Source organism: Ceratotherium simum, chromosome 7 (genome assembly GCF_057802395.1).
Source record: "Ceratotherium simum simum isolate JZ-2026a chromosome 7, ASM5780239v1, whole genome shotgun sequence".
Classification (NCBI taxonomy): domain Eukaryota; kingdom Metazoa; phylum Chordata; class Mammalia; order Perissodactyla; family Rhinocerotidae; genus Ceratotherium; species Ceratotherium simum.
In genome coordinates this window covers 39,920,218-39,946,287 of record NC_141906.1, presented here as the reverse complement: position 1 = coordinate 39,946,287, position 26,070 = coordinate 39,920,218, and the positions used below count along the sequence as shown (strand labels likewise).

At 36.6% G+C, this 26,070-nt stretch overlaps 1 protein-coding gene across 2 annotated transcripts in view; it reads left to right on the top strand.

Moving 5' to 3' along the window:
• The window catches only part of DLG2 (discs large MAGUK scaffold protein 2), a 1,864,788-nt gene that overhangs the window by 747,312 nt on the left and 1,091,406 nt on the right, over positions 1-26,070 (top strand). Inside the window, exon 1 of one of the 2 annotated variants that reach the window (XM_087433533.1) lies at positions 20,898-20,999. The exons of the other annotated variant lie outside the window; for it this stretch is intronic. Within the exon in view, the coding sequence (XP_087289659.1) occupies positions 20,898-20,999 (102 nt within the window). Of the gene's footprint in view, positions 1-20,897; positions 21,000-26,070 lie in introns of those variants that run through there. 2 annotated transcript variants of the gene reach the window in all.

Genomic DNA, 26,070 nt, shown 5'->3' with positions numbered 1-26,070 from the left:
TACCACATCTCCATACAAAAGGCAGCCAGGCCAAGAGATTGGCAAGGAAGTGTACCTGAACACTTTGGATTAAGTTGACCTTAATGCTGTGGCCAACAAATTTTCTTATTGTTTAAGCATATTTGAGTTGGATTTTCTGTAACTTATATCCAAAAGATGAAAGTATCCTGCATTCCCAGATAAAGAAATAAGTGGTAAACTTGATCCCTTTTGCTAGATCACATCATCATCTTTTTATATGTTGTTTTATGATTAACAACACGTTGGAATCTACCTTCTCTCACCAGATCCTTTACATTAACCTCATTTTATAGTTGAAAAAATTGAGTCTCAGAGTTAAGTGACTTGCCCAAGGCCACAGTCCTACTAAATAACTTGAACTTATGGTTTCTAACTCCTAAATTAAAATCTCATGCTTTTTACCTAGTCTAAACTAAGCTAAAATGAAGAGCAAGGGTAGAGTTAAGTTCATTGCTAATTCCTAGTATAAAACAATAGAGTATCATAATCGTTACCTTAATTCAATAATGAAGGAATATTTCAAAACATCAGTTTCTGGAATCCAATAAATAATAAAAAGAATGGCTGGGCCTATTCTTTTCCTTTCTTTCCTCTTCTTTTCTCTTTTGCTTTTCTTTTTGCTTTCCTTTCCTTTTTTTTTTTTTTTTCTTTTCTTTCCTCACAGAATCACCTTTATTCTTGGGGTTGGCTGAGCAGTCCGCCTCTGAGTTCCCAGTGACCCTCTGCCCACAACTATTAACCCACCAAACATATAATTGTCTGCTCCCCTGTCTGTCTCACCCACAATGCAAACTACTCCAGAGCAGAAACAGTATCTCATTTATCCTTGTATGTCCCACTTCTGGCACGTAGTAATAAGTCAATTCATGTTTATAGACCTGAATTATGCCTCCGCAATCCACCTGGAATTTTTGAGTAGCAAGTCATTCTGGATACCGAAGTTTTGTACACAGCTAAGGATTAAATATTTTAAGTACATATACTTTTACGTTTCAATTCATTTCTGAATGGGAATCTTTATTAAATTCGATGTATTATTTTCTGTTTTCTTAAAGCTTAGAGGAGATAGTTTAACCATTTCAGATAATAGTGTCTTCAGAAATTGCACATGTTGACAAACATGTGACCTTATGATGGCTGATCCACAATCACTGTTATTTTTTAATTCATATAGCTACTGTTCATTTATTTATTCACCTTCTCTTGTTTTCTTTAAACTTAGTTGCAAAGGATCTCTCCCTTTTTTCTTTTTATAATCTAATATGGATTTGAAATTCTAATATAGACCTTACACCTGGAAATATATGTTAAGTAAGAATACATTGTTTTTGAGTAAGGGGCTAAGAGTGCCTCTTTTTCATAGATTCTAGAATAGTGAACTTTAATATGTGAACTTTGGGCATGTTTATTTGAATTTTCAGAATTTTTTTTCTTTATTCCTAGTTTTCAGTGTGGGAGTAAGTAAGCTTTCTGGTGACCTGATTTCTCAAAAAATAAGGGTGGTGCTTTGTGGAGGTGATTTGTCTGTTTTTTGGGTTTATTTTTCTTTTAACTTCAGGACCTGGAGAGCAGAAACTCTAGTTTAAAGAAATGTCATGTTTAGTAGCTCCATTTCCTGAAAATGCAGGTGGGCTGTCTAGTTTTCCCCCTCTGACGTATTGATTCCTCTTTCTTCTCAATTTGTTTTCCATTTGTATCTGGCTGTGAGAGAAAGCTTTTTGAGAAACTCCATGTACTTTTTTTTTAAGTGAAAAGAAAAATGTGCAAACATTAGCTCAGGTGGAAATTTGACTTTGCTCCTGCATGCCTCACGTTAGCTCAGTATTTTGACTTTAAAATAGATTTAAATATGTTTAGCATTTTTATAGAAAAGTGCTACCTATTCCTTTTGAGGACACAGAACTGTAAATTCTGTAATTAGTACAGTCAGAACTGAAGAGTTCTTCCTGAAAAGCTGTATTCACACAGGAGGAGTTTGCATAAAACTTTTTTCAGCTAAATTTTCAGAATTTGTTTCATGTTGAAATTTGCCACAGCATGGTACACAAGAAAGAGCATTCGAGAAGGTGTCACAAGGCCTATATTTTCCAGCTCCAGCTGCATCTCACATGCATTGCGCAAGAGTTAAAAGGTTTGCCCAATCTTAGCTATTTCTATGTGTAGAAATGCTGTATTGTCTGATACATAGAGAATGTGATTCAATTCATTTTCTCTCAATTCAATATTTTTAGTAGCTCATTGAGGATCCTTGGCCTATGTCTGTGTTGTTTTTCAAGCTTTGTCATCTCATTGACAAAGAGATGAAATCTAAACTCCTTAGCTTGGTTAAAATCTACCCAACCAACCCCTTGTCCCATTACTTCCCACCAAGAACCTTGGGATCCAACCACATGAAACTTCTTCCCATTCTTTCTAGACTTTCGTGGCATATACTGTTCCCTCTACATGGAGCCCATCCCGACTTATCCACATGGCAAATTCTTTCTCCTTCTTAAGATCTCGACCTAATGTCATCTTGCTAAAAGCTTCCCAGGTCTTTTCCAGGACAAATTAATTGCCACTCCCTTGGTTTTCCCATAGCATGCATATATTAACTGTCAAGCCTTTTCTTACTTGGTCATATAAGTTGCTTATTTATGTGACTATTTGTCTTCTCTAGTGTGTGAGTTCTTTACATGAGGATAATATGTTTTATTCATTTTGTATCCTTAGTTTCTAGCCCAATATCTGAAATGTAATAGAATTCAGCAAATATTGAATAGCTGGATGGATTGATAGCTAAATTAGAATATATTAAATAGAAGCAATTTGTTGTAAAAAATGTTATATTATTCTAACTTAGGAAGGTGGACAGACTAAATGATCTCTTAAAGATATCAGAGCTGTCAATTAATATAGAACTTTTTGTTTTTAAGCATCTTTAAGAGTTGTGACAGTATTGATGGATATGAATTTTCTTTCTTGAAAGTTTTTGAGAATGAGATACACTACTCAGTGCCAGAAATTTTTTCAGGTAATTCCTATTAATAGTGAACTCCAAGGCTGCCTGAAGCATTTGCAGATTAACAGTAATACTCTGATGATCAGAAACATTACAGCCTTATCCACAGTGGTCATTCCAGCATTGACCCCTGACGGTCAACCTAGTGTTACTTGATATTTACTTTGACTCTTTAAAACAATTCGTCATCATTGTGATTATAGTAGGCCCCCTTATCCCCAGGGGATACCTTTCAAGACCCCCAGCGGATGCCTGAAACTGTGGATAGTAGCCAACCCTATATATACTATGTTTTCTCCTATACATACATACCTCTGATAAAGTTTAATTTATAAATTAGGCATATAGGAGATTAACAATAACTAGTAATAAAATAGAATTATAACAAATATACTGTAATAAAAGTTACTGTAGATCTTAGCAACTCAGCATACAATTTTTTTTTTCTTTATTAAGTTGAGAACTTGAACCTTTTCACTTGAAGGAAGCACTTTACAGCTTCTCTTTGGCATATCCGAATTGCCAGCATCACTACACTTGCGCTTTGGGGCCGTTATTAAGTAAAGTAAGGGTTACTTGAACACAAGCACTGCGATGCTGTGACAGTCCATCTGATAACCAAGTTGGCTACTAAGTGACTAACGGGTGGGTGTCGTATACAGCATGGATATGCTGGACAAAGGGAGGATTCACGTTCTGGGCAGGACGGGGCAGGACAGCACGAGATTTCATCATGCTACTCAGAACAGCTCACAGTTTAAAACTTATAAATTGTTTATTTCTGGAATTATTCATTTAGTATTTTTAGACTGCAGTTGACTGCAGGTAATGGAAACCACAGAAGACAAAACCATGGAGACGGGAGAACTACTGTACCTTTTCTCCCGCAAAGATCTCATTTTGTTTTCTGGGGAATATGATTTTAAGTATAGAAACATTTTGTATAAGAGAAATCAATGTGTCTTCTTCATGCATTTCAGCTTGCCTTACATATATCTTATGAACAACAACAAAATGCTTCTTACTGAGAAAAATTTTATTGAAAATCATTTGTACTATATTTAGTCATTTATTCATTTATTTGAATGATTGATTGGTTAAACAAATGATTCTTGAGTGTCAACAGTGTGCCTAATATTGAACTAACCCACATTGTAGGAAAGACACTTATGTAAATAAGAAGTATAAATAAATACAATAAACTGGGAGACAGCATAGTGTAGTACAAATAATGCAGCCTTTAGAACTTTGAGGATGGCTCTGTATCCTAGCTTCACCCCTTATCACTTAAGTGATCCTGGACAAGACTTGAATCTTTCTGTCTGTTTCCACACTGGGAAAAGTCTTCATGCGGGTAGGGTACATTTCCTGCTTGTCTCATGTACCATTACATATTCAGTACCTGCAACAGTACCTAGTCACATAGCTTTTTTCTAAGTGTTGTAAAGAAAAAAATGCAAAGTCCAGGGCCGGCCCCATGGCTTAGCAGTTAAGTGCGCAAGCTCCGCTACTGGCGGCCCGGGTTCAGATCCTGGGTGCACACCGACGCACTGCTTCTCCCGCCATGCTGAGACTGCGTCCCACATACAGCAACTAGAAGGATGTGCAGCTATGACATACAACTGTCTACTGGGGCTTTGGGGGAAAAATAAATAAATAAAAAAAAATTAAAAAAAAAATGCAAAGTCCAAACAAACCTTGGGTGAGGGAGTTGCTGTCTGAGTGGAAAGAGTCAGCAGAAGCTTCAGAGGGATGATATTCAAATTGATTCTTAAAGATTTAATAGGAATTATCTGTACAATTATGATATAATGGGGATAGTGATAACACTGAATCATACTGATTGTATGCTAGGCAGTGTTTTAGGACATTTGATGTATTAAATCACTTAGATCTCTGAAGATTTTTAAACAAACACTTTTATAACCCTCATTTTACAGATGAGAAAACAGAGGGACAGAGACTTTAAGACATTTGCCCAAGGACCCTTGACCAGTAGGTGGTTGATCCTGGATTCAAACACAAGCAGGACAATTGCTGAGTCTTGCTCTCAATTGTCAGTAGCTTCCCTCTCTTTTTTAGTGGATGCCATGGAAAGCAATAGCAGTGATGATCTCCCAATTTCTGGAAGTTGGGGCTTAGAGTCCCTCCCATATGGGATAAATACAGAGTGGACCCAGACATTATGTGGCCATGAGTCTGGCCCGTATCCACTGAGACAATATACTGGGCCCAAGGAACACTCCATCATACCATGTAAAAGGCCGAAGGAGCCTGCAGTAAATTAGACTTTAGAATGACAGGGTAGTATGGAGGCATAAATAAAATATTATTCAAGTTAGTATCATTACCCATACAGGTGAGGTAGTTTTTTGCACTACTATATGGGTTTGATACTGTTTTATGTGAAATGGGTAGGTCCTCCACCTAGCTTTTCTTCCCCTGATCTACTATCAGATGTCAGAAACAGAGACTGTTATCAACATTCAAACAAAAGTCCCAGATCCCTTAACCAGGGAATTTTCATTCTTTAATCATATATTCATTGCTTCATCATTATTTCTCAATTTTCAACTCCAAAACATTGGGCTTCCATCACCAGAAACTTTTCATTTTTAAAGATATATCTTTTCCCAGTGATATAAAATATTTTTAAAACTCAGGTAAAATATGTAAAAGTGAACACAGTAATTGTGTGAATGGTCTTGGCAAACTCAGAGTACCTTTTTTCTACTTCTGGAAAACTGAACCTATGTAGAATTCTATCTTCTAACGAAGTAGGGAATCACCAGCTTATCTGTGTATGAAGAAATTAATTTAGGAATTACTTTGGTTAAAACCTGCACCATTGGTGTTTAATTTGATAATTCACCTACAAATTTAATATAATTTCTTGATCTTGAATCCTAAACCATCTAAGATATTTTTAATAAACATTATTGAGGAGTTATTTACATATAATAGAGTGCATCTATTTAAAATTTACAATTTGATTAGTTTTGAAAGATATATATGCTTATGAAACCACCACCACAATAAAGATACAGATAATTTCCATCACCCCGGAAAGATTGTTCCTACCCCTTTTCAGCCCTTCCTTCTCTCTGCCTCTAGGTCTAGTCAGCAATGGATCTACTTTATATCACAATATGTTAATTTTTATTTCCTAGAATCTTATGTAAGTGGAATTATATAATATGTATACTTTCGTGTCTGTCTTCTTTCAATTGGAATAATGCTTTTTTTTGTGTGTGTGTGAGGAAGATCAGCCCAGAGCTAACATCCATGCCAATACTCCTCTTTTTGCTGAGGAAGACCGGCCCTGAGCTAACATCTATTGCCAATCCTCCTCCTTTTTCTTTTTTCCCCTTTTCTCCCCAAAGCCCCAGTAGACAGTTGTATGTCATAGTTGCACATCATTCTAGTTGCTGTATGTGGGACACCGCCTCAGCATGGCTGGACAAGTGGTGCGTCGGTGCGTGCCCAGGGTTCCGAACCCGGGCCCCTAGCAGCGGAAAGCGTGCACTTAACCGCTAAGCCACGGGGTCGGCCCCCCTGGAATAATGCTTTTGAGGTTGTATGGGTGTATCTCATTTTGTTTATCCATTTACCTATTGATGTACATGTGAGTTGTTTCCAGTTTGGGGATATTATGAAAAAAGCTTCTATGAACATTTGTGTACAAGTCTGTGTGGACATGTTTTCATTGCTCTTATGTACCTAGAAATGGAATGGCTGAGTCTTATGATATAGTTATATTTAACTTTTTAGGAAATGCCAAACTGTTTTCCAACATAGTTGAACCATTTTACATTCCCACCAGATTACCCACTGAAATCTCTTTAAATTTCAGTCATTCTAATGGGTATGTAGTGGTATCTCATTGTGGTTTTAATTTTCACTTCTTTGATGACTAATAATATTGGCCTTTTTTTCTTGGGTTTTTAATCCATTAATATGTTTTAATGTATCAAGAAATAATAATTTTTACAACCACTTATGGGAGATGTGTTTCTATGGGAAAGCAAACAAACAGAACAGAATTCCTAATAGATTGAAAGCAAGAAGGTGGCTAACTGTGAGCACTTTAGATATTGCTGTTATCATGCCCTTACTTTTTTTTTCTGGCTGCAATGTTTATTCTATCACACCACTTTTCTGCCTCTCTTGCACAAAGTAAGGCCCAACCTAGATGGTTTCTGTGCTATTGAAAGAGAGGGTTTTATGTAAGAGTCAAGCAGAGTCAACAGAGCAGCTACTAAGAGAAATAGAGGTCCTGAAGACAAAAAAAAAAGAAAATTATTAAATATTGTTGTCTTCAAAGCCTGGTCCTAGGCAATTTTCTCTTCTCATGGTCTTCTCTCAGAGGTTAGATGATATCGTCCAAACCCAAGATTTTAGTACAACCTATTCAGAGACAGTGCATAAATTTATATTTCTATCCCAGAAATTTGCTCTGAGGTCTAGATACATGTATCTAATGTAGAGTTACAAAAAGCATCTTAAATTCAAATGCACAAACAAACAAAAATAACAATAGTTTCTCCCCTACCCACACATACACACACTCTATTTTGCTTCTATTTAGGTATAGCATATTTCAGCAAATGGCGTTATAAATTATCCAGTTATATAAACCAAAAACCCTGAAGTCAGTCTTGATTTCTCCTCATATCTGATCCAGCACCAATGCCTCTCACTCTTACTTCTAAAATGTTCCTTGAGTCAAACCATTTTTCTTTGTTTCTACTGCTAATACTCTAGTCTTAATCTTCGCTTGTTGCCAGCTCTACCGAAGGTGCCTTCTAAATGGTCTACCCACTGCCATTATTGCCCGTTTCCAGTCCTCCACATTGCAGCAAGAATGATCTTCTTGAAATGCACATATAACATCATGCCTGTATTCCTATACAATATATATATTTAGTATATTTAATATATATATGAAATATATTTAAAGATATACACATGTACATATACTTCTGGCCCAGATGGCTTCATTCTAGTGAATTCTACCAAACATTTAAGGAAGAAAAAAATACCAATTCTATGAAAACTACTCCAAAATATTGAAGAGGAGGCAATATCTTCCAACTCATTCTATGAGGCCAGTATTGCCCTGAATCAAAAACAGGCAGGCAAATATATTATAGGAAAAGAATACTACAGACTAATATCCCTCATGAATATAGATGTAAAAATTCTAAACAAAATTTTAGCAAGTGGAATTCATGTTATATTAAAATTATAATACAGCATGACCAAGTGAAGTTTATTCCAGGAAGATAAGGTTGTTTAACATGAAAAAAATGCCATATTAATAAACTATGAAAAATAGTCACCTCAATAGATGTAGGAAAAAACATCTGAGAAAGTCCAATATCTATTCTTGATTTAAAAAAAAAAAACAAAAAACAACTCTCAGCAAAGTAGAAAAAATTAGAAAGGACCTTCCTCAACCTACTAAAGCATACCTATGAAAAATCTATAGCTAATATAATACTTAATAATGAAAGACTGAATACTTTTTGCTTAGGATCAGGAACAAGACAGGAATATTCACTCTCACTACTTTTATGCAATACTGTACAGGATGTTCTATCCACCACTTTAAGTCAAGAAAAAGAAACAAAAGAAGAAGGAAAACTTTTTATTCACGGATGACATGGTGTGATCTGATGGAATCTACCCCCCAAAAAGCTACCATGCAAATAGGTGAGTTTAGCGAGTTTGCAGGATAAGAGGTCAATATACAAAACTCAATTGTATTTCTACATACTGAGAATTAACAGTCAGAAATTGAAATCAATAAAGCAATTCCATTTAAAATAGCAAATAATATAAAATACTTAGGGATAAATCTGATGAAAGATGTGAAAGATGTATGCATTGAAAATTATAGAATATTACTGAGGAAAATTAAAGATGACTTAAATAAATGGAAAGACACCTAGCTCCTGAGTTGGAAGACTCAATATTGTTAAGATGTTCGTTCTCTCCAAACTGATCTGGAGATTCAAGATAATCTCTATCAAAGTTCCAGTAGAAATATTTGTAGACATCAACAAGCTAATGCTAAAATTCATATGGAAATTAAAAGTATCTAGCAGCTCTGAAAGAAACAGCTGATATAAAGATGGTATTTGGGTAAATGTAGACATATAGATCAATAGACAGGAATTGAGAGTCCAGAAATAAACCAGACATACAAGGACAACTGATTTTTGACAGAGGCACACAATTCAGTGGAGAAAGGATAGCTATTTCAGCAAATGGTGCTGCAACAATTGGATATTCATATGCAAAAAGATGAACTTGGATCCATACTTCACACTGTTTGTAGAAATTAACCCCAAATTTATCATAGACTTAAATGTAAAACCTAAAACTACACAAATTCTAGAAGAAATCAGAGGAGAACATCTTTGTGACCTTTGAGTAGGCATAGATTTCTTAGATATGACACCAAAAGTATAAACCATAAAAGAAAAAATTAATAAATTGGATAAAGCCGTCATTAAAAGAATGAAAAGGCAAATTACAGACTGGGGAAAAATAGGTGCAAACATTATCTCATTAAGGGCTTAAATCCAGAATATATAAGAGCTCTCAAAACTCAACAATAAGAAACAAACAACTCAATCTCAAAAATGGCCAAAAGATTTGAATAGACACTACCAAACAAGATATACGCACATGAAGAGATGTTCAACACTATGAGTCATTAGAGAAATGCAAATTAAAATTGCAATGAGATACTACTATACGTCTATTAGAATGGCTAAAATTAAAATAACTGTCCAGTGTCCACTTAGATCTGAAGGGGCTAGAATTCTCATACACAGTTGGTGGGAATGTAAAATGGTACAACCACGTTGAAAACCAGTTTGACGGTTTTCTAAAAATGTAAACATACATCTACCATGTGATCAACTTATCCCAAACCAATAGAAAAGGAAATATATGTCCATACAAAGACTTATACACAAATACTTATAGCAGCTATATAACCAAAAACTGAAAACAATCCAAATGTCCATCAACAGATGAGTGGATAAACAAATTATACTATATCTTTACAATGTAATATTACTCAGCCATAAAAAAGAAATGAACTATTGGCACATGCAACAACCTCGGTGTATCTCAGAATAGATATGTTGAGTGAAAAAAATTCAGACAAAAAGAGCACATACCTTATGGTTTCATTTATATAAATTTCTAAAAAGTGTAAACTAATCTACAATGACAGAAAGCAGACCTGTGGTTGCTTTGAGATAGAGGAGTAGGAAAGAGTTTGAGTGGCAGGGATTATAAAGGAGCATGAGGAAGCTTTTGAGAGCGATAGATATGTTCACTATCTTGATTGTGCTGATAGGTTTCATGGATGTATATATATGTTGAAACTTATCAAACTGTACACTTTAAATATTTGTAGATTTTTATATTTCAGTTATACTTCAATAAAGCTGCTTTTAAAATATTCCTTATGTAGTTTCCTAAGATTTTTAGAATAAAAACAAAAATCTTAAATATAACCCTCATAGTCTGACCTCTACTTTCTTCAGCCTCTTCTCACTTGATGTTTCCCCTTGTTTTCTGTGTTCCAATTATTCTGAGCTTATCTCAGTCCTTCCTACACTCCTTGTTTTCTGGCATCACATGTTCTTGGTATATTCTATTCTTTGTATTTGAGATGCTTTTCTTTCCTCTATTTGTCCAGTAAATTCCCACTTATCTTTCTGATCTCAACTCAATTATCACTTTCCCAGTTATGCCTTTTCTGACCTCCCTTATCAGATGAGATCCCCCATATGCTTTTGTAGAGCCATGTAACTCTACTCAAAGCACTTATCTCAATCTGCCTTCCCCATTGGTCTGTAATCTCCATGAGGCCAGGACTGTATTGATTTGTACCTACCACTGTATCCCAAACTTAGCATACTGTCTAACACGTAATAGATACACAAAAATATTTGTTGAATGAATGAATGAATAATCAAAGAGTAATTGGGAACCAAAAAGGAGAAATGAAGTGAATGTGCTAACATTATGAACCCAGCAAAGGCCAGATGCTAACAACTTTAGCAAACACAATTCAGATCTTCCAACACATTACACTTGAGATTGTCCTTATAATGAAGGAAGAGAGCACCAGCATTTTTATAACAGGAGTAACACACATTGTAGCAAAAGATAGTTTTCTCACAATGTTCTTATTTTAAGCAAATAAGAAATGGAAATCTAGTTAGGCTGTATTTATAATTTGGTGCCATCAAGGACTTTAACCATCAGGCTTGCAGCTTATTAAGAGAAAAAGAGATAATTATGTCATAATCTTAATTCTGTGGTATGTGGCTAGAGATTGTAAGAGAGATCTGATGTCTTCACAGTTTTAGGTGAGCAATTCTTTCATCGAGTAATCATTTCATTTAGTTTGGGTACGATTAGCTGAGGGCCCTTGCTTGCAACATAATAGAGTGGTGTTCTTCAGGTTAAGTAAGTCACCTCATTTAGTTCTTGCAGCTAGAAGAGCCATCTATTGTTCAGATGAAAGGAAGCAGATAAGGAACATCTATTTGTAGTAGAGAAGCATAGTGGCAACATAAAGCCATTTAAAATGAGCCATGTTTTTCAGTCTTCCCATGAATTGCTGCTCTCAGAGTTAAGCTCTGATTTAGTTTTTTTTTTTTTTTTTTTTTTGACAATGAACAATTTGCCTTTGTTTCACAGATGGGCAAACGTAGTATAAAAATAGAATTAGTGATTTCACAGGAATTTTACTATGTTTGGTTGACATATATTTGAAATACATTTCTTGGCTAGTTTTAATGTATAGTAAATGAATGAATAAAGGAATGAAAGAGCAAACAAATGAATGTTGTTAAGCATTCATTAATAATATGTGCCAGTCAGCAAAAGAAACAATTAGTAAAATGAAAAGGTGATCTACAGAATGGGAGAAATATTTGCAAACCACGTATATGATAAGGAGTTAATTTCAAAAATATACAAAGAACACATACAACATGAGAGCAAAAAAAAAAAAAATCCAATTAAAAATGGCCAGAGCAACTAAGTAGACATTTTCCCAAAGAAGATATATAAATGGCCAACAAGTACGTGAAAATATGCCCAACATCACTAATCATCAGGGAAATGCAAATCAAAATCACAAGCTATCACCTCACACCTGTTAGAATCACTACAAATCAAAAACACAAGACATAACAAGTGCTAGTGAGGATATGGAGAAAAGGGAACCCTTATGTACCGTTGGTGGGAATGTAAATTGGTGCAGTGCAACCATTACGGACAACAGTATGGAGGTTCCTCAAAAAATTGAAAAGTGAACTACCATAAGATCCAGGAATCTCACTTCTGGGTATATCCAAATGGAATGAAAACAGGATATCCAAGAGATATCTGCATTCTCATGTTCATTGTAGCATTATTCACAATAACCAAAGTATGGAAACAAAGTGCCCGTCAACAGATGAATGGATAGAGAAAATGTGGTATGTATATATAATGAAATATTATTCAACCATAAGAAAGAAGGAAATCCTGCCATTTGCAACAACATGGATGGACCTTGAGGGCATTATGCTAAGTAAAATAAGTCAGACAGAGATGGACAAATACTGTATGATATCACTTATATGTGGAATCTAAAAAAGTCAAACTCATAGAAACAGAGAGTAGAATGATGATTACCAGGGGCTGAGGAGTGGGGGAAATGAAGAGATGTTGGTCAAAGGATACAAACTTTCAGATATAAGATAAATCAGTTTTGGGCATCTAATGTACAGCCTGGTGATTACAGTTAACAATACTGTATTATATCCTTGAGAGTTGCTAAGAGAGTAGATCTTAAATGTTCTCACCACAAAAAAGAAAAGGGAATTATGTGAGGTGATGAAGGTGTTAGCTAATGCTGTGGTGGTAATTATTTGGCAATATATAAGTATGTCAAATCAACATGTTGTGCATTTTAAACTTACATAATTTAAAATGTCAATTATAGCTCAATAAAAAACAGTAGAACTTTTAAAACTGAAAAGTATAATAACTAAAAAACAAAATAAATGTTTTAAAGAACTGAAGACAGTATATGGGAAGATATGTGAAGAAATTACCCACAACACAACACAAGCAGCTAAAGAGAAAAAGTATAAAAGAAAGGAAAAGTAAATATGTATCTGATAACAATTTAAGAAAAAAAGCATAAAGAACATGAGGGAGAGAAAAATGCAAAATGAAATGCCATCACAATTTTTATAATTGATTAAAGACATAAATCCTTAGATGTAGCCATCACAAAAAGACCTAAACAGGATAAACTCCACATCTAATCACATTGGAGTGAATTTCCCGAACACCAACACAATGAATAAAGTTGATCAATGGGAAACAATTAAGCACTTACAGAGAAAAGACCACTGGATTGACTGTTCAAAATACTGGAAGAAAATAGCTGGCAACCTAGAATTTATACTCAGCTAACCTATCCTGTTAAAACCAATAAAATAAAAATAACATCTTCAAAATCAAAATCAAAATCTTTCAGCAGAGTTTTGCTGAAGTATCTCCTATAAGATATTATTTATGGAGAATAAAAATAAGTCCAATAGAATATTTAATGGAAGTTTAAATTGATATAAGCATAAATTGGTTATTATACATTAAAATTTTTTTAATGTTCATACCCTTTGCACCAAGAATTCCTTATCTGTAAGTTTTAGCCTAATAATTTTGTTATGGATATGTGCAAATATTTGCCCAAAAGAACATTTCAATTTTTGTCATATTATTGAATTCAGAAATATTTTTGACCCCTAACAAGAAGGGGCTTGTGAAATATGCCATGAAATATTGAAATTCTATGGCATCATTAATGATATTTTTTTAGGAAGATTTCTGTCTAAAAGTATGAATAGTATCAAAGATATATTATTTTAAAAGCAGCCTACTCTATTATATACAGTTTGAATACAATTTTGTTGAAATATTACTGGAGATGTATTTTCCAAAATATAAGATTAGTTATCTCTGGCAATGGAATTGTGAGTACTGTCAAATTGCTTTTTTGTGCCTGACAATATTTTGAAATTACTTCTACACTAAACTCTTTCTTTTGTGCTTAGAAAAAATATTCAAAATAAATGCTACCTTTGAGTATGAAAAAAATGAATATTTATCTATATAGCTATATATCTATCTATATCTGTATCTATCTATCTATATATATCTATATCTATAATTTGTCACGCACTTTGATAAGTACTTTCACCTATGGTATTTCAGTTAATCTTCATGGGAACCCTGTAATATAGGTGTTGTTATTTAACAATCCCTTCCCTTTTTTCATGGATGAGAAAATTAACTGTCAAAGAGATTAGCTGATTAACTAGAGTTACATAGTAAGTGTCAAAGCCAGGACAGGAACCGAAGACCCAAATCTTTTTCTTTTAACACTGAAATCAGATTTGGTGAACAAGACCTAAGAAGAGGTTTTTTTTCATTTGATTTTTCCTACTGAAGAAATCCTCACAGGTGGTGCTGAGGGTGATGTTTTGGAGTTGCTTTTTCAAAATGGCGCTAAGGATAAAAGCAAATATCATGAGAGGTCTTAGAGACAAGATTTTACTTTGCCTTATTGAAGCTGAGGACAGTTATCATTTCAAAACACTTGCTGCTGAGACGAAATGTCAAAATTGATTCTGAATCAATGGGTTGGCATTTCCTCAATAAAGGTTGTACTCCTTCCAACTAGGAGGTGGGGGACTGGGACTGGATTAGGAGACAAACAAAGATCTACACTAGTTCACCTAGGGCCTAGGTGGGAGCTATGGAAAGCCTGGCTTAACCCATATATTCTTTTGTCCTTTATTCATTCATTTATTGACTCACTCATTCCAAACTACAAATAAACAAGAAAATTATTTCAAATAAAGTTCAAGCAAATATACTAAGTATGACTCAGATAAAGGTCAACCAGTCACTAAGTGTGACTGGCCCAAAGGGGGCCATACTTGGGGGCAGGTGACTAGAAATAGAGGACTCAGAAATTACAGAGAACGTGAAGAGTTTACAATTATGGGGAAAGCTTGATGGATTTTAGAGTCAGTTTGTATAGAGTCTGACTCTAATACAAACCCTCACTGCAGTTGTGTATTCCTTAGTAAGAGGGACATGAGAGAGCTGAGAAAAGGTCTGAGGAGTCTTTGGGAGAGTAAAATTTGTGAAGAAAGGTCGAAGAGTTAGAATTGTTCAATATGAAGAGATTATACCTCCTGGGTGGGTCTAACAGTTTTATTCTTTCCATTTAATTTTTATTGAAAAAAAAATCAGAAAATTAACATAAAGCTCCTCCAATTTACTGAGTGCCTAGTGCAAACCAGATAAGAGTGGTAGGAATTTTGAAATGCATTATCTTATCTCATTTAGGCCTTATAGCAATCCAATAGCATTATTACCATTTCACAGAACAGGAAATGGTAGTTCAGAGAAGTTAACTACATTGGTCAAGCATTCTTATGAACTTAAAGTACATTTATTAGTACTTAATTATGTATACTTTTCTACTGTTAGGAAGAACTACTGTTAGCTTTTATTTCATGACAATCTCTTCAATTAGTTTGTAAATTCATTGATGGCAGAAAGACATATCCATGTGATCCTCTGCCTTACATATTTCTCGAAGCTTAATGATAACATAGTTTGGTTTACAAACTTATTGATGAATTAATTACATGAAAACATCTCTACTAAAGATTAAGTGAAAATAAATGGACTTCAATTTGCCGTGAAAGGGAAGAGAGGGAAAGGAATATCAAAGGTTGAAATCATACAGCTATTATTGGCAAAACCTAGTGTGTCTGATTGGCTCTTGAGTTCTTATGTTTTCTGAATCTAACATGCTTTCTTATAGGAGTCACAGGGAAGCATTCCCTTAAAGAGTTACTGAATAACAAACCCTATTATGGAAAGTAGGTGAAAAATAGAGATGTGTTAGCTGTAAGTAATAGGCAGAATGGCCTACTTGTTAAGAACTTGGCTCCTCAAGTAAGATTGTTTGGGTTCAAATTCCAATTCTATCACTCAGCTGTTATATATGTCATCTATTGTATTATTGTTCCCATTGTTTTCTCCTTCTGCCCTGTGAGAGGATTATCCTTCTCCACCCAATTGGTATCAGGTTTGGTCATATGACTTGCCTTGGCTAATAAAATGTGAACAGGAAGATGTTTTTAATGTCTGAACAGAAACGTTAACAGCCAGAGTATATTCAGCCATTGATCATTTTTCCTTCTGCCATGAGAACATCATGTCCCTGCTAGAGGCTGCTCTTCTGTTTATGGAACAACATGGGCTAGAATCACAGTCAAGCTCTGAAGGACAACTAACCTGAGGAAGAAATAAACATTTGTTGTTGAAAGCCATCAAAATTTTTTAATTATTTGATTCATTTAGCTAACTAGTATACCAGTTTTGTTAGTCTGAGCAAGTTACTTAATCTCTCTGTGATTCAATTTTCTTTCCTTGTGAAATTGAGTAGTTGCAGTGAATAAATAAGTTAATGTAGATAAAGTACTTAAACCACTTCTGTGTTTGTTGGTAAATGTTTCTCTGAAGACAGAAAGTCTTGATCTATAGTGTTTGCCAGTTTATGTGGTATAAATACTTCCTGTATGGCAGATTCCAAGCTACCAGCATGATGTTACTGAATGGAGAGTTGGAAAGAGGTACAATTTGCTCTCAAGAGTAGGATCTGGCTCCAGCACACTGCTGAATTTAAAACAGTGCACATAGCAAACATTGTATCAGGGCATATTAAACAGTAAGCACTATAGAAGAGTTTATTTTCTGAAGACAGGTGACTGAATGAAATGGCTTCTCAAATTTCCTTTACAGTCTTAAGATCCTATATTTGGAAGACCACTCAGAACTTCAGCACTGGAAGTAAATTTAGAGATGCTCTAGAATACTCATATCATCTTAATAGATAAGAGAATTGAGGCTGAGAAAGGCTGAGTAGCTTGCTCAAAGTCAGTCAGTAGGAAGAAACACCATGCTTCTTAGTGTCCAAAACACTCTTTTCCCTTCCAACATGAATAACCTCTTTTTACAAATTGCTATGGAAGGGATCAGCAAAGAAAGAAAAAAGATAAGTAAATAGCTAATGCCTCTTACCTAGTCACAATTTCTGATTAGGAATGATAACAATAATAGTAAATTAATTAATTAAAATTAAACCCTGGCCACATTTATTAATAATCTTGTTTTTTGTGATATGAGTCCATTTTGAGGAAAGTTGTCATTAGGAAAAATGTTTAATATTGTGTAGTTGCCATGTATCATTTTTCAAAAGTGATGATTATTAGGAAGAACTGTAAATGTTACCAATCGTCAAAATGTCTAATTAAGGGTGGTTATTTTGACTGTTAAAATGAGTGCATCATCTCCTGGCATTCCCTAGTAATATCTCCTCCTAAAAATATTGCACTACACCCCCATGCAGTATACTCCCAAATTAGTGCTTTTCACAATAATGCACTGTGTTCGTATCTTAAGGTAACAGTGATTCATTTTTTTAACCATAGTGGATACTGGCTGTAACTATGGAATGCATTGTCATGGAAACCACAGTCCCCCCCCCCCCCCCGCCCCGCTTCGCTTCTTCCCCTACTTCAGTTCACCCCAGAGCTATTATTGAGAGAGAAGAATTAAGGAAAAGCATTTTGTCAGAGGCATGTCAACAGATAACAGATACACACACACACACACACACACACACACACAGGTTTTTTTGTATGTGTGTATGTGTGTAGAGAGAGAGAAAAATAGATAAATGAATTCTCATTGATTAAAGTTAAACAATAAAAGATCAAGGAAATGAAAGATACATTTTTCTTTACATTTTGTCATTTGGCTTTCTCAGTTTAAACGAGCACAAACTGTAAAATGGGAAATAACTTGAACATAGCAGCCTTTAATGCTGCCCTAGAATAGGAGGTCAGCCTTAGCTTGGGTAATTCATTAGGGAAAGACTGTGTTAGATATTATTGGAACATCACAATATAGAGCATACAATACTTTTGGGGTGTTTGAAATCCAAATTATAGGCTAATGAATAAGGGAAATATTGTACAACTTTTTTAGAATCCATTCTCCTTTGGAAAAACAACCATAATTATAGACGCTCTGTAGGTGGAAGTGCTCACACAATCACACGTTTTATGGCAACATAAACGGATAAAATGTTAAGGGATACACTTAATCTGTGAATGTGACTTTAAGATTCCACAGAAGGCACTAGACCAGAGTTCTGCTCCTAAAATGTGACCTGATATGTTTAAGCATATATGTATTAGATCTCCTGAGCCCCAGCAGCCTCTAGATACATACTAGGTTGAATCAATCCTGCTTCTTAATAGAGAAATTGACTAGGCAAGGACTCTCGCACTTAGTATGACAATGCCAAAGCCAGAAACATAGCTGCCTTCTTCAGTTAGCCAGATTTGCCTCAAGTTTGACTTCCTTTCCATGCTGATCTTTTCTCACATTTTGTTCCAGGTTGATTTCCCTTCAAGAGGTCTTAATTTTGCAGGCAGGACCCATATTCTTCTCACCATGGGGATGATTAAAAATGTAGACTCCTTGATATCCTCCTGGCCTATGGAATGAGAATGTAGGGTTCGGCCTGAGAATCCGTTTTTTTAACAATTACTCCAGGGAATTCTGATGCGATCAGGTTTGGTTTCCATTAACTTGGGACAGAAGAGCTGGGTATTTTGGATATGGGCAGGTGAAAGAAAGTTTTTAGGGCACTGAATTTGACTTGACAATTTGCAAGTTGCAATTTGCAAAAGAACAAAGTTCTTTTGTTCTTACTGGAACTTTATAAGGCTGAAGCAAATGGTGGTATTAGGGCTCTTATTATTTTAGAGTACAAGTGGTCTGGTATTCTGGTGGAACTGCACCAGGAGGACATGGTTCTGGCAGAGTTTGCTAAGGATATTTAGGACAATGTTGTTGCTGTATTGCAAGTGGGATCTGAGTTCAATGCCCAATTAGAAAGAGACTTTTGAAACTACCACATGCATGTCAATGTGATAGGTCTGACCTTCTCAAATACATCTGGAGACTTTAGAACATGCTTCTGAGAAATGTATGATGTCTCCCGTGATTTTTTTTATTAAACTATCTTCCACCACTTTTCTTTGAACCTCATCCTCATGGTTTACTGATTGTTTGACTTGGGTATGTGATATAACCTTCAGGGCCTCAGTTTCTTCCTCTAGAAAAATGTGTCCCATAACATCTACCTCTCAGCCTAAGGCATGAGATAAGCTAAGTAAGTAAAGAGCAGTGGCCATGTACCACCAGGGCTTACCATAGGAATGTGTTGCTTACTATCTCTAGTCTTCATGATAACTCTGCAAGGTAGGGATTAGTAGCCCTACTTTACAGATAAGCAAACAGAGGCTCAAACACTGTAAGTGACTTACACAAAGCCACACTCAGCACCAGAGCCAGAGTCTGATTCCAAATCCTGATGTCTTGCTCTTTCCACCAGCCATCTGTGAGGCATAGTGCCAGGCGCTTAGGTGACACCCAAAGAGTGCTAGTTTTACCCAGTTCCTACTCTGCATTCTTCCTGTTACTTTTTTTTTTCTTTTTGTCTCCAATAAGCAGTTTTGCAGCTGGGCCAGCCACATGCTGAATTTTTTTTTTTTTTCAGTCTTTTGCAATTTTGACAGCCTCATTTGAAAAAGAAAAAAAGATAAGAAAAAACCAACAAAGCATCTACCAGTCCTGTCATTCATACTTCCAGAAAACCATAAATACTTGTGGGTCTTCTTGGAGCCTCTAAGACATCAAGGTGGGGAGGGGGCGGACACTTACTTTTTGAGTTTGAACAACGTTATACCAGATAAAGCCTTGGTTCTGAGGCGGGTTCTACCACCCAGGGAGTGAGTAGGCTTGCTGGCCCAGAAGTCAAGGGCATAGAGCGCCAGCGAAACCCTTTTCCAGCCCACTTCTACCCCAGGTCCTTTTGCCGGCCATCAACCCAGGCAAGCTGCTGTCGGAGGATGGGGAGGATGCTCCCAGCAAGGTTCCGCGCGGGCCTCTCCTTCTCGGGAACTCGGCCTTGGAGGTCGCCTCCACTCAGGCAGCAGCGGCGATGGGGGGTCGAGTGTCGTCTTCGGGTCACATCAGAGCCCCACCCCACGTATCGACCCCAGGGACTTGTCCGTGGCACTGAGCGCACCGGCAGGCTGGGCTAGGCAGGCGAGCGCCACGCTCCCTCCCTTTCTCGGCCCCTCCCTCCCACCCCACTTGCCCGGCCAGCGCTCCCCACGGTGACTCTGGATTGCAGCAAGCCACTGGCTTTTTACCAAATCGGGAGCTGCAGTATTTTTTTTCTTCAGAGAGAATAATTTCAGCCCCCTTCAGCTCGCATGACAATCTTGTGTGACTGGGGCGAGTAGGCGGGCACATCCTTTTACATGCTAATACTGCCCCACCTCCTTTGAACCCTCCAAGCGCCTGGCTTCCTTTTATTTTAATTTTTTTAATTTTTAAAAATTTTACCTCCCCCAAATTCACCATAGGGAGGGAAAAAACCTTTCTTGGTTCTGTCCCTCCCCCCCCCGCCCCCCCCCCCGCTTCATTCCCCAGGGAAAGGAGACCCCGAGACGCTTGGTACTTGCCCGCGGCTTTGCTTCCACCCGGCGCTGGGATGGCCGCGCGGGGCGCAGGGGGCAGCGATCGAAGCGGCCGCTCGGTCTAGGCTGTCGCTCCATGTGCCCGGCGAGCACCGTGTTCGGGTCCCCCAGCGAGCTGCCACTGCCGCAGCCCGAAAGGAATGTCCCTTGTTGTTAAGGACCCTGACTGTTTTACACCAATGATTTGCCACTGCAAAGTTGCTTGCACCAACAACACTTTGTCGTTGATGTTTGGATGCAAGGTAGGACGAGGTTCATGTCTTTTTAATGCATGCTGCCTCCCTTGGGGAAGCGAACAATTCCTTTTGTTGTTTGTTTATGTGTCTGCCTATTGGGAGAGTGACAGAAGCTACGACTTGCTCTGCTCTCTCTGGGAGCCGGCTGGGTTTGGGGGCCCGGAGAGCGCACTGATTTTCCGGCGTCCGATGTCGGGTTGATAACTCGGTGGTTACAGGACCCTGTTCTTTAATGTACAGAGGCTCCAAGAGCAGATTACGCCTTGGAAAGGGGGCGCCTTAGGTGGCTCTCTGCTTGGGATCTCGTTATACATTTAGCTAGTGACTAGGCTTCTGGCCGCTCATCTGCGAGCTCCTGAACACATCACAGGTTACCACCGCCTGGAGCCCCGACCCACAAGGCCCACAGTAAGGGTTAGCCGGTAGATGTACTTGAAGTGAAACTGAACCTATCAATTTACAGTTTGGTACTTTTAAACCTGAAGAACTTATTTTTATTTTAGACAGAAAATTTGGAGCTAGCTTCATGTTGCCCCCAATTGTGTATTTTTCTCTGAGCTTATACAATCCACTTGAAATCAACAATCAAAAATTTTATCAAGAGGTGGCGCAATTACTCAGTGAAGTTTCTAGTGAATAACTGTCCCACCCCAGATTTTTGTAAAGGTGATTGGTGCTTCCAAGGAAATGAGGTCTGAAGGTTTTTGAAGCAGGTTACCATTCATTGCTCCTTGCCTGAAACTTTTTTGAGGGACTGGATGATATACCCCCTGAAAAAGATGCATAGAACTTGGTATTTGAGCAGTCTTAGCCCATGAATGGTCCAAGCACATGTCTACTTACTCCTACATACACACCTTTGCTTCTTTTCATTGTGAAAAGCTGATTGGTTTGTCTAGCCTGTTTATATAAAATACTTTTATGGCTACCATGGTGACTCTCTAGGGAGAGAGAGAGCATCAGCTGAAATAACTGAAAAGTCACTTTCGTAAGTGAATAAAAATCACACAATATCTGTTGTTCTGAAAGATAACACCAGCGACTGGATTGGACACTATCAAGCACCTTAGGCAGTAAAGTTAATGAAACATACACATTCAACTTCATGGATAGTGCTCAGAGGAGGTGTACATTTAATGGAAAAATTGGGAGTCAGGACTGTGAGTTTTACTGGCTATGCCTCGAGAATCTCTCTTCTCTGAGCCTCAGGTTTTCTTCTATAAAGTGAGAGGGGTGGATGAGATGATCCTCCACAGCTCTAACATTCTTCAGTGATTTCTTTCATAAAATCATTTAATGGTAAAGTTACTACCAGAGATTTATGTTTTTTACTCTACATGATAGGCTGCACCTTAGAGTCAGTTAAAAAAATATTGATCATACTAATGAGTAGCTAGATGCTCCTTTTGAAACCCCTGAAAAGATCTTAGAGTTGTTAAAGGTTTGTGTGTTCATTGCTGTGAGGAAGATGTATGTGAGTGAATAGCACCAATAACTAACTTCTTAGCTCCTCCCCTCACACATCTGCCACCCTTCCCCCATGCTTCTATCTACTCACTCTTCTAATTGTATTTACAGCAGCATCTTAACAATGGCTACAGTTTAAAATCCATTCCCATAAAGTTAGGAAAATTGCTTTGCAGTGCTAAATTATTAACAAAAGTGAATTATTTGTCAAGGGAAATTAAACACAAGCTAATAATCAAATAAGATAAGCTATTGGTGTAGAGAATGTTGTTGAATATGCATTCAACCCTTGAAGCTCATTTTCAAAGAAGTTTCTTTTATGCTGTTATGCTTTCCCCTGATTTTCAGACCATATTGGAGGGAAATGGTATAATTACAAGCACACTTTTTTTTTTAAGGATGAAGAATTACATTGGGGTTTAACTTCCTTTAAGTTCTCTTCCCTTTGGTCTTCTGGTTTAACAAAGTCAGTTTGTGAGAGAACCATGTCAATAGAGTGAAACACTTAAATTACATGTGTTGGTAGATGCTCTTCTTTGGAAAAGAAATCAAATCTCTATGAAAATAAAATAATACTTCTAGATGGTCTATCCCATTCTGTTTTGCCAAGTATTTGAATAAGATAATTCTTAAAAGCTCTATATAATATGATTGGTAATTATATTATAATCACACTTAACAATTGGTTTACTATAGACTGGTTGATGTAAGGATCCTACCTTAGCATCCTAGATATGAAAAGTATAATAACGCCTTCTACTCTAGCCTTTCTCTAGTGAAATTCTTCAACACTATCTGACAGATAACAACAGAACATAATGTGGGAAACTTGCATATCGTATAGGCTTGGCTTTCAAAACTAGACGTACCCCTTACTAGATATTTGATTTCTCTAAGTCTCACTTTCCACACAGGTAAAATCACCTCAGTAATAACTACTGCATTACGTATTACTATATCAGTGTGAAAAATACAATTTAAATGAGATACATGTAGTACTTAGTATATATGCATCCACCAAATGATTGATAATTTTATATGGCCTTGGTTATTTTCATAGCTCCACTATGGTATTTGGAGAGGCTGAGGGGGGCTCATCACTTCTAGGAGGAACCTCTTTCACTGTTAGGATAGTTCTTTTGATAAATTGTTCATCTTTGCTATCAGCTTGATCATACCTCTCTTAAGGTTACTTTTCTTTATGCTAAGTATTTTTGTAAAATGTAGTAACCATTTATATATTGATAAAACATTCACAAAACAAAGTGGATATATGAAAATTAATGAAAAACTGATACCATTGTTTCACTCAATCAACAAATATTAACTGAACAATCAAAAAATGCTAGACACTGGGGATGTGACAATAAAGAGCTCTTGTTCCCCATGGTCTCAAAGACAAATGAAGTGGTAGATGACTATATTATTTGCAATATTGAGTTAAGGAAAAAATATAAAATAAGGATTTTAGTTGAATCTTTGAGCAGTAAAAGTAGAATTTAGATAATTGTTGAAAAAATAACTCATGGAGGTAGAGATGCCAATATGGAGCCTGCAAAAAATGCATTCATTCTAATATTATCTAGTAATTTTGAAAATAAGATTATTAAGATAGATATCTATTTTCTTTCCTGGAAGATATTTAGCATGGCAAAGTCTAAAACCATATTTGTATGTAGGCAAGACTTTGTCAGTTTCAAAAACACTTAAACTGTTTGTTCTTATTATCCTAAACTTAGTAATAACTTGAAGGATGCTGAGTAACTTAAGCTTTCAAGGCAGAAACCCAAAATAATTTTATTTTGTCACTTAGAAATCTCCAGGGCCCCCCTTCCTGCATCCTGGTTGTCATTCAGTTTAATTAACTGACTGTATGACTTATGACTATAAATGTGAAGTGTCTTTCTGTGTTAGGCTCTATCCCAGGCACTGTGATAGGCATTAGAGATACAAATGTAAGTATGACACCATTCCTTTCCTCTAGGAATTCCAAATCTATTGAGGGAGGTAATTCCACTCCCTTACTTGAAATACAGAAAACTCCCACTCCCACTTGACCTTAAGGTCTCATAAGAGAAACCAAAACACCGTTGTTCAAAAAAGAGATTTTCTATTATATAATTCCTCTTTTTCCCCCAGCCCATATTCCATTACCATACAATGCTGCTTATGGGAATGGACTTTCCATGGAGAAGGAGGCTTTCTGAAAGGCTTTCTTCTCTCATAGTGGTTTTTGTATCATTATCTAAAAATAGGCATCAGCTTTACTTTTGCTTAGCTCTGTTTTCTCCACCAGCAAAGATCCAAGTTCTGAATTCCGTTCCATGGCCCAGCCTATATATTGTTTCTCTTTCCTCTATCTTGCCCATAGCTGCATTGCATGGGTCAGCAGCCCCTGTATGTCCCCTTCCCTTCACTCCCCCTTTTCCAGTCACCATTTCCAAGGCAAAACCAAAAATATGGAATATTTGTTATTTTCCCTAATATTCTAAAATTTCTTTATAAAGTGTAATGTTCTCTACAATTATTCCTTTGCTTTTTTTTAACTCAGAAGAAGATGTTACTGAAATATCATTCATATCTTAGAGACCCCCTTCCTCACCCCCCAGCCATTTATTAATGTAACAGTTCAACTAAATCAAAGCATCAAGCCCCTGGGACACATCAGGTGCCTTTAACATCCTGTTTGATGGATTAGGATGGGGAAAAGTTCTCAAAAATGTTGTAGAGTCCTGGAACCTATTTTTTCTGGGGAGCATTTAGACATTGCATAAACTGCCCCACCCCTCAAGGAAAAGGAATCATCTAGTAGAAACCAACCTCTCTCTCATTTATATAGTGACTCTCTCCAAAGAAAGAAGAATGAGAATAAGGAAGAGATTAAAATGGAAGAAAATAGAAAAAAGAGTGGTGAATCGAAAAGAGGAGGGGATTCTTACTAAAGAAGTAAAAGGAAGAGAAGAAAGAATTCAGCTTGATTCAACACCTACAAAGGCTAGACACTGTCTTAGGTGCTTTACAAGACTTATTTCTTCCAATCTCCGTAGTTATCAGGCAAACGGAGAAAGGAGGTGATGGATAGGAAGGAAGGAAAGTAGAACAGGCTGATGGGAAGGGAAAGAAACATCAGGAAAGAAGAGAAAGAGGAAAGGACATGGGCTGCTGGCTCCCAACCTTCAGAGTGTGGTTTTACAATCTCCCAAGATCTGAATGCCTGTCAGCACCTCTGTCATGGACAGTTCCCTGGAACCCTCTGGCAACCTCCCATCCTCTCCTAGACCTCCTTTTCCTACCTAAAAAGTCTCTGGGTGGAGAAGTGGTTTTGTTTGCTCATTTGATTACTTAAATATAGCTAATTTTGTTTATAGAAGAGTGGTGGCCTCAGAGGATTTATTAATCAATATATCACTATGTATATTTTTGTCATTGGTACGACAGTTTTTCTCTATGTGGATATTTTGAATATTGCCAGTGTCTAGCTATTTTGGTGTGTTCTTTGTTTTTATTTTAAAGTAATACATGTTCACTGAAGTAAATTAAAAAAAATAAAATTAGAAAGAAAACAAATTTTAGAAAATAATATTGTCCCAGAGGACTAGAGATAAAAACT